At 32.8% G+C, this 20,623-nt stretch overlaps 1 protein-coding gene across 2 annotated transcripts in view; it reads left to right on the top strand.

Annotated features, from left to right (window-relative positions):
• The window catches only part of cdk18 (cyclin dependent kinase 18), a 102,565-nt gene that overhangs the window by 53,273 nt on the left and 28,669 nt on the right, over positions 1-20,623 (top strand). For both annotated transcript variants that reach the window (XM_073825718.1, XM_073825719.1), the window contains 2 exons: positions 13,806-13,933; positions 17,398-17,523. In XM_073825718.1, the coding sequence (XP_073681819.1) occupies positions 13,806-13,933; positions 17,398-17,523 (254 nt within the window). The remainder of the gene's footprint in view (positions 1-13,805; positions 13,934-17,397; positions 17,524-20,623) is intronic.

Here is a 20,623-nt window from a genome sequence, read left to right as displayed (position 1 = left end):
TTATTTTCTTAAAAATAATTAAATTTTTATTTTATATTTAATATTTTGTTTTATTGTAGTTTAATCATTGTTACTTTTAATAATTTTCTTTTTTTAAAGGTTTAAGTGATTTTATTTTATTTATCTTTATTTTAGTATCATTTTACATTTTTAAATTTTAATTATTTTAATGTAAATTAAAATTGTAAAATTATTTACATTTAAATTTTATATTTTATTTTAATTTTAGATTAAATAATCATGTTTTTGTCATTTTTATTAATTTTCTTAAATAATTTCATATCAATTTAAATTTTAAATGAATTGGACTTTTATTAATATTTGTATTTTATAATTTTTGCATTTTATTTTAATTAAAATAATTGCATGCTTTTGTCATTATTAATTTTATTCTTAATAGACGCAGGTGCTATTATTTTAGTATCATTTTACATTTTTAATTATTGTAGTATCACTTTAAAATTGAACATTTTAATTTTTTATTAATATTTTTATTTTATATTTAACATTTTGTTTTAATTGTAGTTTAATAATGTTTGATTTTGTTACTTTTATTTAAATTTTAGTTTAAATAATTTTGTCAAATTAATTTAATTTTGTTAAATGTTTTTGTCATTTTTATAAATTTTCTTAAAATATTTATACTGATTTCATTCATTTACAGCTCAATAGCATTATTTTCCTTTAATATTTTTGTCACTAAGGTGCTAGTATTTTAGTATCACTTTACATTTTTAAATGTAAATTATCGTAGTATAAATAAAAATTGTAAACATTTTCTAAATTAATTACATTTTCATTTTTTTATTATAAAGTATTGTAGTATCACTTTGAAATTTTACATTTAGTTAAAAATCTTATTAATATTTTTATTTTATATTTGAGTTTAAATAATTTTGGTTGTCATTTTTATTAATTTTCTTTTTCTTACAAAATGTTTATACTTTTTTTTTTTTCTTTATTGATTTTTTGTGACGCAGGTACCAGTATTTTATTATCTTTTTTTTATTAGTATAAATTAAAATTATTAATATTTTTATTTTTAGATTTTAAGTTTAATTTTAGTTTAAATTTTATGTTTTTGTCATTTCTATTAATTTTCTTTTACAGAAATTAATAAAAAAAATATTAATATACAGCTCAATAGCATTACAGTGAGTTTTTTAAATTTTTAAATTTTATTTTAAAAAAAAATTGGTCACTCAGTTACCATTTTTTTAGCACCTTTGAATTTTTTTAATTTAATTTAATTTTAATTAACTAATTAATCAATTGTATATTTTATTATTTTATATTTTACATTTTATTTTAATTTTAGTCATTGCTTTTGTCAATTTTATAATTTTTTTTTAAAGAACATGTTTCTACTGTTTTTATTCATTTCTATTTCAGTTTGTTATTTCAGTACTTCCAACTAAACAATGTGACTTGGCAACTAGCTTTATTTTATTTCAAGCAACTATTTTACTATATATACACTTTTAGTTAGGGATTGAATCAGATTTGTGACCCTGGACCACAAAACCAGTCACAAGGTTAAATTTTACAATTTGAGATGTATACATCATATGAAAGCTCAATAAATAAGCTTTCTATTGATGTATGGTTTGTTATGATAGGACAATATTTGGCCGAGATACATCTATTTGAAAATCTGGAATCTGAGGGTGCAACAAAATCAAAATACTGAGAAAATCACCTTTAAAGTTGTCCAAATTAAGTTCTTAACAATGCATATTACTAATCAAAAATTACATTTTGATATATTTACAGTAGGAATTTTACAAAAAATCTTCATGGAGCATGATCTTTACTTAATTTCCTAATGATTTTTGGCATAAAAGAAAAATCTATAATTTTGACCCATACAATGTATTTTTGGCTATTGCTACAAATATACCCCAGCGACTTAAGACTGGTTTTGTGGTCCACGGTCACATTTGACAGATACCAAATAAATCCATTGATCTCTAGTTAATCAAAAAAAAAAAAAAAAACATACAGCAAAAGCATTACGGTTATGTTTGGTCAAAATTACGCTCTGTTTCCATGGTAGTGCCTTTTTTCCTGATTGGTCGATATCTCATTAGTATTATAGAGAGTTTAGCTCTTCAAAGTGAATTTGGTTATTAAAGATGCTTTCATGAAGCTAAAATCACTACAGATGAATCAATCGCCACTTAACAACCTCAGAGCTCACAGCAGGTCTATCATTAGCACTAAAACTCAGTGAATTTTTACTTTGAGTGAAGCAGATATACGATTGGTTGAGGTATTTGGCATCCTCCAATCAGAAATCACTCCACCGAGGGCGCATTAGGAAAGATCTACAGTACATAAATGCAGTGATATGATGTGTTGAGTGATGATGTTGCTGAGAAAGTGAAGAGCCTTCAGGGTCCACTCCACAGTTATAATCCTATTACTAATGATCTTCCATTGAAAAAACAAATTACCCAAGTACGATAGCCTTTGAATATGCTAGCCCTAAGCCGTGCTTATTACCTGAAACATCAAATATCGCTGGACGGAATCGGTGATTCATCCTTGCAATTCGCCGTGTTAATGGGGATACTCTGGTTTGCCAAATAAAGAAGGGAGAGGGCTGAAGCGTTAGTCTCATTACGTACGGAGAGGGAGGGGGACGAGATGAGCTTTTGATCACCCAGCGAGGCCTTCTCCTGCTTTCAAGGCTGTCATTGACATAAAGGAGCATTAGTGATCCTTTGTGCACCTAGAAAGGGTTTTAAAAAGAGAATGAGAAGAGGCATGAAAGACTACAAAACAAATGAAACTGAGTAAAAAGGAGAATAGGGCGATCTGTCAGCTACTCGCTTTATTTATGCTCAAAGTGACTGTTTAGCTGTTCCGTGAAACCCACATCTTATCCTTTCACGGCTACAGTGATTTTTATAATTCATGCCAGGGGTCTTCTTGAACCAGTAACAATGTCAGACACCCAAATATGATTATTTCCTTCTGTTGGTAGCCAAACAGTTGCTGGAAGCTATTGACTTCCATAGTATTTTTTTCCTTTTTAATGGAATTCATTGGCTATCAGTTGCAGACTTGTCCATATTTTTATTTATTTATTTATTTTTTGTATTATAACCATTATAAGTGTACTAATAGTATATTTTATTATGGAAGCCGTTTCTGCCACTGAATAAGAAATTAAAAAGGTAACTGTGACAATTTATCTCGCAATTCTTTTCTTTCACAATTGTGAGAAAGAAATTCAGTTGCAAGTTATACAGTCAGAATTGCAAGAAAATTTTGGACTTTTCACAATTATCACAAATATCACAAATTTTTCCTCCCCTCAGAATTAGACATTATAACTTACAATTGCAAGTTTATATTTCATAATTCTGAGAACAAAAAGTTTAAATTGCAAGATACAAACTCGCAATTCTGAGAAAAAAGTCAAATGTGACCTTATATTTTGAAATTCTGACTTTCTATTCCTCACAATTGCAAGTTTACATCTTGCAATTCAGAGGAAAAAGTTTGAATTTCGAGATACAAACATGCCTTTGTGAGGAAAAATTCAGAAATGAGTTATATTTTGCAATTCTGACTTTATTTCTCACAGCTGCAAGTTTATATCTCACAATTCTTACTTTTTAACTTGCAATTGCCAGTTTATTTTATGCAACTCTGAGAACATTTTCGAATTGAAAGATCATATTTTGAAATTCTGACTTTATTTCTCACAATTGCAAGTTTATATCACACAATTTAGACTTGAATTCTCACAATTGCAAGTTTATATTTCATAATTCTGAGAAAAAAAGTTTAAATTGCGAGATACAAACTCGCAATTCTGAGAAAAAAGTCAGAAATGCGAGCTATATTTTGCAATTCTGACTTTATTTCTCACAATTGCAAGTTTATATCTCACTAATTCTTACTTTTTAACTTGCAAATTGCCAGTTTATATTATGCAATTCTGAGAACATTTTTGAATTGCGAGATACAAACTTGCAATTCTGAGAAAAAAAGTCAAAGTTTACATCTTGCAATTCAGAGGAAAAAGTTTGAATTTCGAGATACAAACATGCCTTTGTGAGGAAAAATTCAGAAATGAGTTATATTTTGCAATTCTGACTTTATTTCTCACAGCTGCAAGTTTATATCTCACAATTCTTACTTTTTAACTTGCAATTGCCAGTTTATTTTATGCAACTCTGAGAACATTTTCGAATTGAAAGATCATATTTTGAAATTCTGACTTTATTTCTCACAATTGCAAGTTTATATTTCATAATTCTGAGAAAAAAAAGTTTAAATTGCAAGATACAAACTCGCAATTCTGAGAAAAAAGTCAGAAATGCGAGTTATATTTTACAATTGTGATTTTTTTACTTGTAATTGACAGTTTATATCTTGCAATTCAGACTTCATTTCTTACAATTGCAAATTTATATCATGCAATTCAGAGGAAAAAGTTTGAATTTCGAGATACAAACATGCCTTTGTGAGGAAAAATTCAGAAATGAGTTATATTTTGCAATTCTGACTTTATTTCTCACAGCTGCAAGTTTATATCTCACAATTCTTACTTTTTAACTTGCAATTGCCAGTTTATTTTATGCAACTCTGAGAACATTTTCGAATTGAAAGATCATATTTTGAAATTCTGACTTTATTTCTCACAATTGCAAGTTTATATTTCATAATTCTGAGAAAAAAAAGTTTAAATTGCAAGATACAAACTCGCAATTCTGAGAAAAAAGTCAGAAATGCGAGTTATATTTTACAATTGTGATTTTTTTTACTTGTAATTGACAGTTTATATCTTGCAATTCAGACTTCATTTCTTACAATTGCAAATTTATATCATGCAATTCAGAGGAAAAAGTTTGAATTTCGAGATACAAACATGCCTTTGTGAGGAAAAAAGTCAGAAATGAGTTATATTTTGCAATTCTGACTTTATTTCTCACAGCTGCAAGTTTATATCTCACAATTCTTACTTTTAAACTTGCAATTGCCAGTTTATTTTATGCAACTCTGAGAACATTTTCGAATTGAAAGATCATATTTTGAAATTCTGACTTTATTTCTCACAATTCCAAGTTTATATCACACAATTTAGACTTGAAGAAAAAGTTTGAACTGTGAGACACAAACTCGCAATTCTGAGAAAAAAGTCAGAAATGCAAGCTATATTTTGCAAAAGTTTATATAAAGTTTACATCTCACTAATTCTTACTTTTTAACTTGCAAATTGCCAGTTTATATTATGCAATTCTGAGAACATTTTTGAATTGCGAGATACAAACTTGCAATTCTGAGAAAAAAAAAGTCAGAAAGTCTGATTTCTCACAATTGCTAGTTTATATCTCGCAATTTACTTTTTAACTTGCAACTTTGAGTTTACATCATGCCATTTTGAGAAAAAGTTTGAATTGTAAGATACAAACTCACAATTCTGAGAGAGAAAAAAAAGCGAGAAATGAGAATTTTTATTTTGCAAATTTGACTATTTCTCACAACTGCAAGTTGACATCCTCGCAATTCTTAATTTTTAAATGAAAAACTGAACTGGCACTAAATAAAGAATAAATAAATTGTAAGTGACTTTTTCTCTTACAATTCTGACTTCATTTCTCGCAATTGCGAGTTTATAATCACACAATTGAAAAAGAAATAAAGCCAGAATTGTGAGAGAAAAAGTGGCGGAAACATCTTTCATAGTATATTGACTAAACATTGCAATTTTTTTTTTGTTTTTGCAAAGTGACTCTTTCTGAATATAGGTACATGTTTACAGCTGTACTGTAGGTGGCATCTTTATGAGTGAGTTATTAAACAGATTAATCGTACCAATTCATTCAAAAACATTGATTCATTCAGCAAATGACTTAATGAATAAATCACTGAATTGTTTACTAAACCTATTCATTTAAAAAAACATTCAAGTATGGAAAAAATAAAACATTTTTATGAGTTGTTAAATCAGCCTTTTAAAAAAATGTTCAGCATCAATGATCAATGATTTACTCAGCTATTCTCTCACTCTCTTAATTTGGTTCACTTACTTTTGTAATATGTAACAGTAGTATTAGTGCTGTCAAATCGATTAAACGCGATTAATCAGATCCAAAATAAAAGTCTATTTACATAATATACAAGTATGCACTGTGTAAATTTATAATAAATACATGTATGTGTGTATATGTATATAAACAGACAGAATACATGTATATGTAAACAAGCTTTTTTAATGCATTTAATAGCGATTAATCAATTTGAGTATAATTAGTTTAACAATAATAGTTACAATTTATTTTAATCAACACACACATATGTACTGTACACTTCTGATACATTTGCAAGAGTTAAACCTCAATATATTTTATAATCAATATGTTTTCTGAAAACAATGCGGTGAAAATTCTGCTTCTCACAAGGTGCCTTTATTAATAACGAAATGTGAGCATCTGTCCTAGCCTTTGTCATTTCCCATCTATGACCTGAGAGTCATGTCTCTCCCTCCGTCCCCAGAATTGGATCTTTCACACCCTCATGCAGCTTTGATGATTTCCAAAGCTTCACATCTCTCCTCCTGCGTTCGACAGCACAGAAACCAGTCACTGTGCGTAGTGACAGTCCAGACTAGCGAGTCGATGCAGGTGGTCATCCTTACGTTTCATCACAGCGCTGTTAGCCCGAGCGGAGAGGTACAGTGAGACTGTGATGTTTGAGGTCAGTTTGTGTGCCAGCCCGGATCAGATGAGATGGGCTTTGATGTTCGGTGGGGGCCTGAGTCGCTCAAGCGGTTCAGATCCAATTTCTGACCCTGTCGTCGGCACACGCTCTGGGGTCAGAACTCTAATACCCCTCTGGCCTGTCGAGAGGGAGGGATTCTGATCCCTGCACAGACTCAGGACAACAGCAAATGCCAAGTAAGATTAGAGCCGTCGATATTAACCAGCGCGCACCACGAGGAATTCAAATGCCGTATTAAATGAGCGACTGCAGGGTCTGATGCCGATTTGGTTAGGACTGGTATTGACGCAGATTTGATTTGATTTGATTCCAATTCACAAGCTCTTTATTTCATTCTGATCTTGATTCAATGTTGACTGATTTGGATACAGTTGAGGTCAAAAGTGTACACCCCCCTTTCAGAATCTGCAAAATGTTAATTGTTTTATTAAAACAAGAGGGATCATACAAAATGCATGATATTGTTTTAGTCCACAAGAGAAAATAGTTGAATTTATAAAAATGACCCTGTTCAAAAGTTTACATCCCCTTGATTCTTACAATTATTTTTAATTGGTTTGGCACAGTTTTCACAAGCAATTGGTACATTTTCGAAATTCTTAGATCATCAAAAGTGCACTTTTTTCAAACATTTGTGACCCTGGACCACAAAACCAGTCAAAACTGAGATTTATACACCATATGAAAGCTCAATAAATAAGCTTTCTATTGATGTATGGTTTGTTAGGATAGGACAATATTTGGCTGAGATACATCTATTTGAAATCAGAAATCTGAGGATGCAAAAAAATCAAAAAGACTGAGAAAATCACCTTTAAAGTTGTCCAAATTAGGTTCTTAACAATGCATATTACAAATCAAAAATTACATTTTGATATGTTTACAGTAGGAATTTTACAAAAAATCTTCATGGAACATGAACTTTACTTAATTTCTTAATGATTTTTGGCATAAAAGAAAAATTAAAAATTTTGACCCATGCAATGTATTTTTGGCTATTGCTACAAATATACCCCAGCGACTTAAGACTGGTTTTGTGGTCCAGGGTCACATTTCAGCATATTTTCAATTGTGTTAGTACAATACACAATCACAAAATATCCTTTTCACTACACAAAATAAGTGTTTCATCTAAATAAATGTTTCGTTCACAGTAACTGCCTTTCATAATGTTATCACTATCAAATTTTTGATTCGCATCCCTTATCATTCAGTTTAATACATTTGTCTGTCATTTAATTCAACTGATCTTAATGTTTAATCAATGAATCATTCATTATGTCCATGGATTTTCAACTTGACGGATTGTTGTCTGGTCATTTGTAAGTTACAAATTGCTGCAAGAGCTTTCAATGAAGAAATACTAATTACTAATTGTTTCCCCTGATGATCACAATTAGTTACAATTGAAGGAGAACTGTGTTTGAGACTTTGCACTTTTCAAATAGGTGAATAAATATATTTTGCTAATGTAAATACACACTGCTTGGCCAAAAAAAAGTTGCAACCAAAAAAAAAGGTCATACACTCTGCTATTTCGTTGGACCGCCTTTAGCTTTGATTACGGCACGCATTCACTGTGGCGTTGTTTCGATAAGCTTCTGCAATGTCACAAGATTTATTTCCATCCAGTGTTGCATTAATTTTTCACCAAGATCTTGCATTGATGATGGTAGAGTCAAAGCCTTCTCCAGCACATCCCAAAGATTCTCAATGGGGTTAAGATCTGGACTCTGTGGTGGCCAATCCATGTGTGAAAATGATGGCTCATGTTCACTGAACCACTCTTTCACAATTTGAGCCCGATGAATCCTGGCATTGTAATCTTGGAATATGCCCGTGCCACCAGGGAAGAAAAAATCCATTGATGGAATAACCTGGTCATTCAGTATAATCAGGTAGTCAGCTGACCTCATTCTTTGAGCACATACTGTTGCTGAACCTAGACCTGACCAACTGCAGCAACCCCAGATCATAGCACTTTTTTTTTTGGCCAGGCATTGTATTTTGCTTATGTAAATGACTTGTGTTTTTTTATCCTTTTTCGTGTGTGTGTGTGTGTGTGTGTGTGTGTGTGTGTGTGTATATATATATATATATATATATATATTTTTTTTTTTTTTCTTTCTTTTTTTTTTTGTCTGAACATAAGTGTAATATTTGCTGTGTAAATTTTTACAGTTCAGTTACACTCATTCAGCACCAAGGACAATTTGAAATGCCTACCTTGTATTATTTGCTCCTGAATGAAATGATTGGTAAAAGTACTAAGTTGAAAAAAGATCTTACTGTTTTGTTTGGGTGATTAAAGCAAATGTTCTCAATATATATCACAATGATCTTGTGTTCTGAAACAATGATTAAGTGGAATGAAAATATGTGCAAATACAATGAAATCATGACATTTGATTTGAAAGAATGACTAGTTGTGTTACAAATGTGATCAGTTTAACGTTTTGTACTAAGAGATTTGAAAATGCACACCTTACTTATGAAAATAATACCAAACCAATTAAAAAAACCTGTAGTATAAAAGCACAGATCTATGAAAAACAATGCTGTAGCCAGTTATTTTTCCTTGTCGGAATATCTGTTTTTGTTTTGGTCTGTGGGACTTCGCCCACTGCCAATTTACCCAATAGGATTTTTCACCCCGGGTTGCTAATTGGTGGAAAATACAGCATATTGAAGCCATTGAAGCCAGCAAATGAACTAAATTCAAAATTTGCTAATCCAACAAAGCCTCTGCATCCACCTAAAAAGCTTTGCATACATCTTGCAAATTCTGCAAAATGTTAATTATTTTACCAAAATACGAGGGATCATACAAAATGCATGTTACTTTTTATATAGTACTGACCTGATATATACATATGCATATAGTCCACAAGAGAAAATAATAGTTGAACTTATGAAAAAGATCCTGTTCAAATATTTACATACACTTTTACTGTGTTGTTACCTGAATGATTCACTGCTGTTTTTTTGTTTTGTTTTGTTTTGTTTAATTATAGCTGTTCATGAGTCCCTTGTTTGTCCTGAACAGTTAAACTGCCCACTGTTCTTAAGAGAAATCCTTCAGGTCACACAAATTATTTGGTTTTTCAGCATTTGTTGTATTTGAACCCTTTCCAACAACGACTGTATGATTTTGAGATCCATCTTTTCACACTGAGGGACTCATATGCAACTATTACAGAAGGTTCAAACGCTCACTGATGCTTCAGAAGGAAACATGATGCATTAAGAGCTGGGGAGAAAACCTTCTGAATTTGAAGATCAGGGTAAATGTAACTTATTTTGTCTTCTGGGAAACATGCAAGTATCTTCAGTAGCTTCTGAATGGCAGTACTAAATGAAAAAAACATGATATTTAGGCAAAATAAGAAAATTTACACATCTTCATTCTGTTCAAAAGTTAACACCCCCGGTTCTTAATGCGGTTCTTAATGCATTGCTTTTTCTTCTTAAGCATCAGTGAGCATTTGAACCTTCTGTAATAGCTCTAAATGAGTCCCTCAGTTTTCCTCAGTGTGAAAAGATGGATCTCAAAAATCATACAGTCATTGTTGGAAAGGGTTTGAATACACACACACACACACACACACACACACAAACAAATTTGTAGGACCCGAATGATTTTTCTGAAGAACAGCGGGCATTTTAACTGTTCAGGACAAACAAGGGACGACTATCACTAATAAAAAAAAAAAAAAAAAAAAACACAGCTGTGGATCATTCAGGTAACAACACAGTATTACGAATAAAGTGTATGTAAACTTTTGAATGGGGTCATTTTTATAAATTCGACTATTATTTTCTCTTGTGGACTATATGTAAACATATTTTATGTGAAAGATCTTATTCAGGTCAGTACTAAGTTAAAAATAATCTGCATGATCTCTTTTATTTTTATAACAATGTATATCTGTTTTACAGAATGAAGCAGTACATTGGTATAGATGCTAATATGGTAATCGTATCAGTGTGAACAGACCTTTAAGGAGTAGTTCACTTTCAGAACAAAAATTTACAGATAATGTACTCACCCCCTTGTCATCCAAGATGTTCATGTCTTTCTTTCTTCAGTCGTAAGGAAATTATGCTTTTTGAGGAAAACATTTCAGGATTTCTCTCCATACAGTGGACTTCTATGGTGCCCATGAGTTTGAACTTCTAAAATGCAGCTTCAAAGGGCTCTAAACGATCACAGCCGGGTCTTATATTGCGAAAAAAAAAAAAAAAAAAAAAATTATATATATATATATATATATAACAATTTATATACTTTTTAACCTCAAATGCTCATCTTGTCTAGCTGTGTGTACTCTGTGTAGAGATTAAAAAGTATATAAATTGCAAATGTTTTTAGAAAATAACCGATTCGCTAGATAAGACACTTCTTCCTCCGCTGGGATCATTTAGAGCCCTTTAAAACTGCATTTAAACTGCATTTTAGAAGTTCAAACTCAGGGGGCACCATAGAAGTCCACTATATGGAGAGAAATCCTGAAATGCTTTCCTCAAAAAAACAATTTCTTTACGGCTGAAGAAAGAAAAACATGAACATCTTGGATGACGAGGGGGTGAGAACATTACCTGTGCATTTTTGTTTTGAAAGCAAACTACTCCTTTAAGAGATCGACCTTGTTATTTAAAAATGGATGTATACATTAAAGTGACGATCGATTAAGATTGATTTTTTTTATTTTTTTCAACCCAGCCTTAATATTAAGAACCATAACCGGGGACAAGCAAAACAGCTGTCGCGACAGTCTCGAATAGGATAAAGACAGCCGTGGGTAATGCAACCGCGCCGTCTGGCCGTCTCTGCCAGATGTGACATTTCGCGGCGTTCTTGCCTAAATGGCTCCGATAAAGAGTTCACTTGTGCGGTCCGGAGAGGATGAGACCGGCATAAATGAGAACGGATGAGCCTGGCAGGCAATTCTCATTCAGAGACGGGCTCGGCCCAATAATGAGGTGGATCTCAATTATGCCGCCACGGCGCTGTGAAATGGACCGGGGGCTCCCACCTCAACGCCTCCGGAGGCCCTTCAAGCCCCCTCGTCCAAATTGAACTGATGGAGCAGAAAAGCCATTTTGATTTTCGTTCTCACCTCCGAAAACACAGTTTGGCAGTGATAATGCCAGGCTGCCGTGGGCATCTGCCGAGCGCTCGCGAAGGGGGTCAGCTGTGGCGTCGCTGGGTCCCTATCCGGACGTGCCGTATAGGGGCGTAATTGGATTTGTGCTGACAGTCTGTTGACACAGACGTTATTAATTGGGGTGGCTGGATTGACACGCACTTAGATAGCCACATCATAAATGCATGAAACTCGGCGCGATAATTGCGATCGCTCCGCTAACTGCGGTGGGCTTGATTAATGATGCCGTCATCAGCATATGCCAAAGCTGACCTCACGGTTATTGAGTTAGCGGGCTAATCAGAGAAGAGGTGGGACGTCTACGGCTCATTCGCACTCGAGAGAGACACGAGAGATTGTTGAGGCTCTTCAAACGACTCTTATGACCTAATGAATGCAACAGTTGCCATTGAAGTTTCCGGAGTAATAAAAGCAACAACCAAACAAAGCACAGCGGGATCACTAAAACATGGCCTTGAGTGGCTACGGAAAAAGAAAATATAAATATATTAAAGTTGACTGTTTATATCAAGGATTTTTTCGGGTTCTGCATGTTCAGAAGTGTTCGCTTATGCTCTCCTGCTTCTTTCGTTTTCTCACAAAATGTGCTTTTCCTCGCCTAGCATTCAATACCCGTAGATACAAGAATACTGTCAAATATTTATTATAAATATTGAATGAGCTGAGACTACAGGATGGTTTCTGACTATCAGCTCCATCTACTGCACCACAGTCAGAAAATCCTTACAGTGTTGACAAAATAATCATATTTCGCACATCACACATTTATAAAACACTGCAGATATTTTATTTTTGATGTTGCTTGCTATTCATATGGACAAAATAAAACAAGGAGCACAATTACTTAAACTAATAAAGAAATATACACTACCGCTCAAAAGTTTGTGATCAGTAATGTTTTTACTTGTAAAGAAGTCTCTTATGCTCATCAAGGCTGTTTTTATTTGATCAAAAATACAGAGAAAAACTGTAATAATGCAAAATGTTTTTACAGTGTAAAATAATTGTTTTTATTTTAATATACTTAAATATAATTTATTCCTGTGATGCAAAGCTGAATTTTTTTATCAGCTGTTACTCTAGTCTTAAGTGTCACATGATCCTTCAGAAATCGTCAAATATGCTGATTTATTACTTTTTGTTATACATTTTATGTTGGAAATAGTTGTGCTGCCAAATACTTTTTTGGAACCCGTTATTCTTTTTTTCATCTTTGATGAATAACAAGTTAAAAAGAACAGCATTTATTTAAAATATAAATCTTTTCTAACAATGTAAATCTATGCTATCAATTTTTATTAATTTAACACATCCTTGGTGAATAAAAGTATTAATTTCTTTCAAAAAAAAAAAAAAAAAAAAATATTTACTGACACAGTAGTGTATATTGTTAGAGAACCTTTCTTTTTAAAATGAATGCTGTTCTTTTTAATATTTTATTGATCAAAAATCCTGAAAAAAATTTCACAGGTTCCAAAAAAATAGTAAGCAGCACAGCAGCACTGATAATAAATCAGCATTTTAGAATGATTTTTGAAGGATCATGTGACACTGAAGAATGGAGTAATAATTCTGAAAATTCAACTTTAATTACAGATATAAATTAAATTTCAATGTATATTATTATAGAAAAACATTGTTTTACATCGTAATAATATTTCACAATATTACTTTTTTTTCCCCAGTATTTTTGATCAGGTAAACACAGCCTTGATGAGCATAAGTAACTTCTTTAAAAAACATAAAAATTGTACTGATCCCAAACTTTTATATATGTACATATATATAAAAAAAAAAAAAACTCTGGGTAGCAGATCATCTAGACAGTAAAAAAAGATTTATAAAACAGATTGTTATACATACATACTTGAGTATGTTTTATGTGATTGTGTCTTACAGGTGTGGTGCCCAATAGTCTGGGTTTACACAGCCTGCAACCCAGTCCTGTGGCTCCAGACAGCCAGGCTCAATCACCTACCCAGCTGCAGTACCGCAACAAAGTCCAGCACCGCCGATTCTCCATGGAGGTGAGTCACGTTTAATCATCTCATCCTTCTTCCATTCTAAAGCCCAGCCAAGTGCTTTTTCCAAAAGCTTTGATGGAGTCCTAGTGATCCTAACAGAAAAACACGAGCTCTGCTTGTAATCTTGTCTGAGTCCTTAATAAAGTCCTTGCCAGAGGCACTAAAGCCTTGTAATCAAATGCTTTGTTTCTCTTTAAGGTGAGACTAGGTAAAGTCACATTTGAAAAGTACTAAAGCAATGACAAGTTTCTGTCTGACTGCTATAAAACACACCTTTACTAGGGTAATCACAGTTTTACAAATACCCTAAAGGGACATGGTAATAGTAAAAAAGGAGGAAATATTACATTTTAATGTTTTTTCATTCTTGCGAAACATTTTGCGTTTCACTGAGAAACTTAGCGTTCTCTTGCAAAACTTTTGTGAAGAAAAACCTATATTTCAGTGCTTTAGTGACTGCACGTTTCTTGTGGGAATGCAAATGTTTTCAGGGGAACGCAATAGATTTGCGAAAGAACGTAAGATTTCTCAGGGAAACACTAGTTTTGCAAAATTATGCAAATTCATGGGGAATGTAATAGTTTTGCAAAACAGCTCTAGGTTTCTTGGAGAAACAACTGTTTTGCAAAAGAATGCAACGTTTTTTGGGGAACGTACTAGTTTTGCAAAAGAACGCAAAGCTTCACGGGAACGTAATAGTTTTGCAAAGAATGTCAAGTTTCCCTGAGAAACAATACAGTAGTTTTGCAAAAGAACACAAAGTTTCTCAGGGAATGTAATACTTTTGCAAAAGGAGGCAAAGTTTCTTGGAGAAATAATAGTTTTGCAAAAAAGTGCAAAGTTTCTCAGGGACACAACAGATTTGCAAACAAACGCAAAGTTTTGCAGGGAACATAATAGTTTTGCAAAAGAAAGAGTTTCTTGGGAAAACAGTAGTTTTGAAAAAGAGTCCAAAGTTTCTCGCGGATACAATAGTTTTGAGAAAAATGCTCAGTTTCAGTTTTTCAGTTTTGCAAAAGAACAATGTTTCTTGGGAAAAGAATACAAAATTTCTTGAAAAAACATTTTCTTTTTAGAAAACATTTTTCCAAAAGAATGCCAAGTTTCTCTAAAACAATAGTTTTGCTAATGAACACAAAGTTTCTCTGAGAAACAATAGTTTTGCAAAAGAATGCAATATTTCTTGGGGAACGCAAGTTTTGCAAAAGAATGCAAGGTTTCGAGGGGAATCAATAGTTCTGCAAAAGAACGCAAAGTTTCTTGGGGAACGCAATAGTTTTGCAAAAGAATGCAAAGTTTCTTGGGGAACGCAATAGTTGTGCAAAAGAATGCAAAGTTTCTTGGGGAACGCAATAGTTGTGCAAAAGAACGCGAAGTTTCTTGGGGAACGCAATAGTTTTGCAAAAGAATGCAAAGTTTCTTGGGGAACGCAATAGTTGTGCAAAAGAACGCAAAGTTTCTTGGGGAACGCAATAGTTGTGCAAAAGAACGCAAAGTTTCTTGGGGAACGCAATAGTTGTGCAAAAGAACGCAAAGTTTCTTGGGGAACGCAATAGTTGTGCAAAAGAACGCAAAGTTTCTTGGGGAACGCAATAGTTGTGCAAAAGAACTTAAAGTTTTGAGGGGAAACAATAGTTCTGCAAAAGAACACAAAATTTCTCTGAGAAACAATAGTTTTGCAAAAGAACACAAAGTTTCTCAGAGAAACAACAGTTTTCCAAAAGAATGCAAAGTTTCTAGGTGAAATGATAGTTTAGCAAAAGAACGCAAAGTTTCGCAGGAAATGTAATCGTTTTGCAAAAGAATGCAGTTTGTTGGAGAAATAGTTTTGCAAAAGAATGCAAAATTTCAAGGGCAAACTAGTTCTGCAAAAGAACGCAATGTTTCTTGGAGAAATAATAGTTTTGCAAAAGAATGCAAACTTTTAAGGGGAATCAATAATTTTACAAAAGAACGCAAAGTTTCGCAGGAAATGTAAAAGTTTTGAAAAAGAATGCAGTTTGTTGGAGAAATAATAGTTTTGCAAAAGAACGCAATGTTTTGAGGGGAAACAATAGTTCTGCAAAAGAATGCAAAGTTTCTCTGAGAAACAATAGTTTTACAAAAGAACGCAAAGCTTCTCAGGAAATGTAATATTTTTTTAAAAGAAAGCAAAGTTTCTCGGGAAAACAGTAGTTATGCAAAAGAAACGATAGTGTTGCAAAATTTTGTGATGAAACAACAGTTTTGTGTAATCGTTCTGCCAAGGAACGCAAAATTTCTCTGGGATTTTTTAATAAATAAAAACAGAGAAAAAAAATGATTAAGTCACATTACTTATCTCTAGCATATTAGTACCTTGCAGCTTTTTAAAGATTTTGGGAAATATTTTTTTTTTCTGAATTTGTTGTAATAACATAAATTGTGGTTTCTAGGGTGAATATCTGATCACTGATCAAATCTTTAATCTTCCTCAGTACAAAAAAAATAGAAACACACACATGCACACACACACACACACACACACACACACACATTAAACTAATTTATATGTATATAGTGTTATAAATAACAAGCAAGCCAACTGAATTGCCAAGTACCAACAACAGATTAATCAGAGGCATGCTGCCTTGATCCCCCTCTCCGTTTTTCTCCTCTCGTTCACCATAATCATCCATGCGATTCTGTATCTGTACAAGAGAAGGGCCTCAGTTGGAGGCACACGAGAAAGATGGAGTCCATCATTAAATGGAGTGGAAGTATTACCTGTAAGTTAGTCCAGACTCCCCATTCGGAGTGTTCTTTTCCTCGGCTGTCAGCTTTCTTATTCAGTGACTATGAATCTAGAGAGGGAAAATTGGAATGAATGCCCTCTCCCATTTTCAAATCCGACGGCTTCTTTCTGCTCTCGCAAACGTTTTATCTGCACCGTGCACCTTATTTTATTCCCACAGGCATGACGGGAGAGAGCAGAGGAGAAAGGAGGACTTTTTATTCCCCGGTTTTATTGAGAATCGCCGGCTAGTTTTATTGCACGACCGTACAAACTCAGCCACAAGGCAAAGCGGGAGGAATCGCAGGGAACGCTCTCATTTTTCAGAGCACATAAGATTCCCCCTCATTGCCGTGCTATTTTTGGGCCTCTCCTAACCGTGCCGATGAATCGAGTTACGAACTAACTCCATCAGAGCTTCTTAAATGCGAGAAGATTGTTGGATATACTTCAGCTCGCCGTAAGATGCAATATTTTGTCGTGTTGAGATTACGCCAGAATCCTTTAGTGAGTGAGAGTCTTCATACTGGAGAAAAGTGACAGGTTTTCTCATTGTCATGCCGAGTTCGTCATGGTAAGAATAGTCGGTTCTGCCTATAGGCGTAGAGTTGTGTTGCACGCTGGAGAAAGCTGTCATATTCACCTTGACACGCTGTGTTTTCATATGTGTGCTAGCTGAACGCTAATAGCTGACAGCTCTTTGATGTGTGTGCAGGATGTAACTAAGAGGATGTCTCTGCCCATGGATATTCGTCTCCCACCAGAGTTTCTGAAGAAGTTACAGATGGAAAGCCCTCCGCCGTGCAAACCGCTCAGCCGCATGTCCAGAAGAGCCTCACTGGTTAGTAACCAAAACTAAACTTGCTTAGACAGTTGCTGATGCAATCCAAACAAGGACATTTCACTACATACTGACCGAAACACCAATTCTGTTAACCTTTTTTAAATTAAATTTAAATTCAAAATTAAATTCATTTAAAATAGATTCAACTCTAAAAAAAAAAAAACATTTATGACGATGCAGTTAATTTCTTAAAACAAAATTGTTATTAAAGCAAACCTTCATACACACAAAAACCATAAGAGCTTCCTACCTATAGGCAGAGCTGGGTAGATTAATAACAAATTAGTAATTAGTACAAGTTAGTAATTCGATTCTAAAAATTAGCAACTTGTAATTAGAGTAAATTACATTTTAAAATACTCGTAATCAGACTACAGTTACTTTTTATCGATTACATGATTACATAATGTTCAAACAATCTGAATTAAATATTCATATTGTAATATTTTTCTCAGATTCTTTGTTCCTTTCTTTAATAGCCTACTGCTTATATACACTCAGAAAGTCAGTTTTGTGGACACAGCAATTGATGACAAAATATACACATTTTTAAACGTTTTTCTCATTGGATCCTCTAATATATTTACTTGAAATACCCCAAAAATTTAACAAAAAATATTTTAATAATTAATTATCACATTTGCAAATTTTATATATATATATATTATATTATATTAGAAAAAAAAATTATATATATTATAATTAATTATATATATATATATATATATATATATATATATATATATATATATATTTATTTATTTATTTATTTTTTTTTTTAATATATATATTTTTTTTGTGTGTGTGTGTATTTTATTTTGATTAATTTTATAACGACTTATTTTAATTAAATTTTTTAAATTAACAGCTTTTAAAAACATTGTAAAAATTACTTTTTATTAAACTCATAAACCCCCTGCAGTTCTTTCACAAACTCCAGTTTTGGAAACCTTGACATATCAAAGTTTAATGCACTTCATGTTGTTATTAACAATGGATGGAATATATTTTCTTACTCTTTGCATTTTTATATTAATAGGGCACACTGAAAAAAATGATTATGGCCCCAATTAAATTAAGCATGATTCAATTTCGCTAGTTTAAATAATAAAAATTTAGTTTTTGATTTTAATTAATAAGTATTAATTGGTTTTAAGCGAATTACATGTGTTTTAAATCCAAGCCATGTGAATTAATTAAATTCAGTTAGAAAATATTAAGTAAACTTTCTGCGCATGCGCACAAATGCACATTCTCCCTGGCGCCAAAAGGAGTTTCCAGTCACGACTCAGTCAGGTTCACGGTGGGAACTTTTCATTCAGGAGGACCCGGAGTTTTCATCATTCGGTCGATTTACACGGTGAGTAATATTTATGTGAGTAATAATGTAGTGTAGCACTGTTTATTACAGTAAATAGTTGTATAAATGTATAAATAATATCTGCAAAATGAGTCTTTGGGAGAAATTCTACAGCGACCAACGGACGGTCACATATAACTTACACAAATAACACAAATAATACTTTTTTATGTGACAGAATGTACTTTTAAGATATTTTTGTATGAAAATATAGTTGTATAAGCCTAAAATACGCCGTTTATTTGAAAGGATAGCGTCTATCTATTTAAATGCTTAAGCGCTTTCGGAGATGCTCAGGCCGGTAACGTTATTGGTGTTCCCGCCTAAGTAAAGTTAACGTTACCACAGCCAGTCCTTCGGGAATCTGCCGGCTTCTAATGTGGTTAAACATAACGTTAAATCCTTTTGGACGGGTCATCTTTAATGTCCTTAACTTGTTTGTTCAAGAGCAGTTTGTTTTGGCTGAAGGTAAGGTAGTGCTTGCGTGATACCGAAAAAAATTATTAACTTCTGTGGCAACTATTGCATTTAAAGCAATGATGGGCAGATCGTATCCTTAACTGCGTGTTTGTACTGTAGAATTGTTTCCACAGACTCAAACTTTATTTGTGGTGTTACGTTAGATGTGTTTCGTTCATACTGGACACCATCACAACTCCAAATAACTAAGTTACGCCTTGTAATAGAAAGTTCCGGGAAATCAAAAATATGGACGAAGGCATGAAGTTATGAGGGGAATTTCCAGTTAGTTCCTATCAGTAAATCTTACAATATAACATTGGATTTCTGAATGTTTTTAGTGTTCACAATTGTAATCATGTGAACATGCCCCTTTTTGCTAGCTTTAATGGTGCAGCATGTAACGTTAAACTGTTTTAAACTAGCAATAATAATTATTGTGTTTTTACTTTCATTTGAGGGACTCTCTGCATGTTCCTGTGACTAGGACACAAACCATTTCCTTGATGCCAAAGGAAGTTTCCAGGTTCGCCACTTTCCTGAAGTTGTGTTATTCCAGCAATATGCACAGTAAGTATTTTTAGTATTAAAGCATTTTACAATAAACAGTTGACTTTAATGAAATATATCATATAATGTAATATGTTATGTTCCACAGATCACTGCTGTTTTCCAGAAAGGAGGTCTTACTGGGAGGAAAATGGTCAAATATTTCGGCATTTTACAGGAGGTATGTATTCATTTATCAAGTGTCTTTTCCTTTCCCATATGTATTATTATTTAACACAGTGATGTCAAATACAGTGTCCAGACAAAAATGTCTCTGCTTGAATTTAAATTCTACTTAAATTTCAAATACTAAAAGGGTTATAGTTGCCCAAAAAATTTAAATTCTGTCGTTAATTACTCACCCTCATGTCTTTCCAAACCCAGAAGACCTTAGTTTATCTTCAGAACCAAAAAAAATTAAAAAATTTTTTTTAATGAAATCTGAGAGGTTTCTGGACTTGCATAGGCAACAATATAACTGGCCCAAAAACGTACTTAGGACATAAGTGTAACCATTTATGTGAGATAAGTGTAACAATTTTATGTGACAGTGGTTCAACCGTATCTTTACAGAGCTAAAGAATAATTTTAATGTGCAAAGAAAACAAAAATAACTTTATTCAACAATTCTTCTTCCTGCCTCCATTGTCAAGACTACAATGACATATGCGTGTGTTTTTCTTTGCTTATAAACATGGTTCAGCCCATGCATGTTCATGTCAGCAACAC

The sequence above is a fragment of the Garra rufa genome, chromosome 20, assembly GCF_049309525.1.
Source record: "Garra rufa chromosome 20, GarRuf1.0, whole genome shotgun sequence".
Classification (NCBI taxonomy): Eukaryota; Metazoa; Chordata; class Actinopteri; order Cypriniformes; family Cyprinidae; genus Garra; species Garra rufa.
The sequence above is the reverse complement of the archived record's forward strand: the minus strand, read 5'-3'. Positions and strand labels throughout refer to the sequence as shown.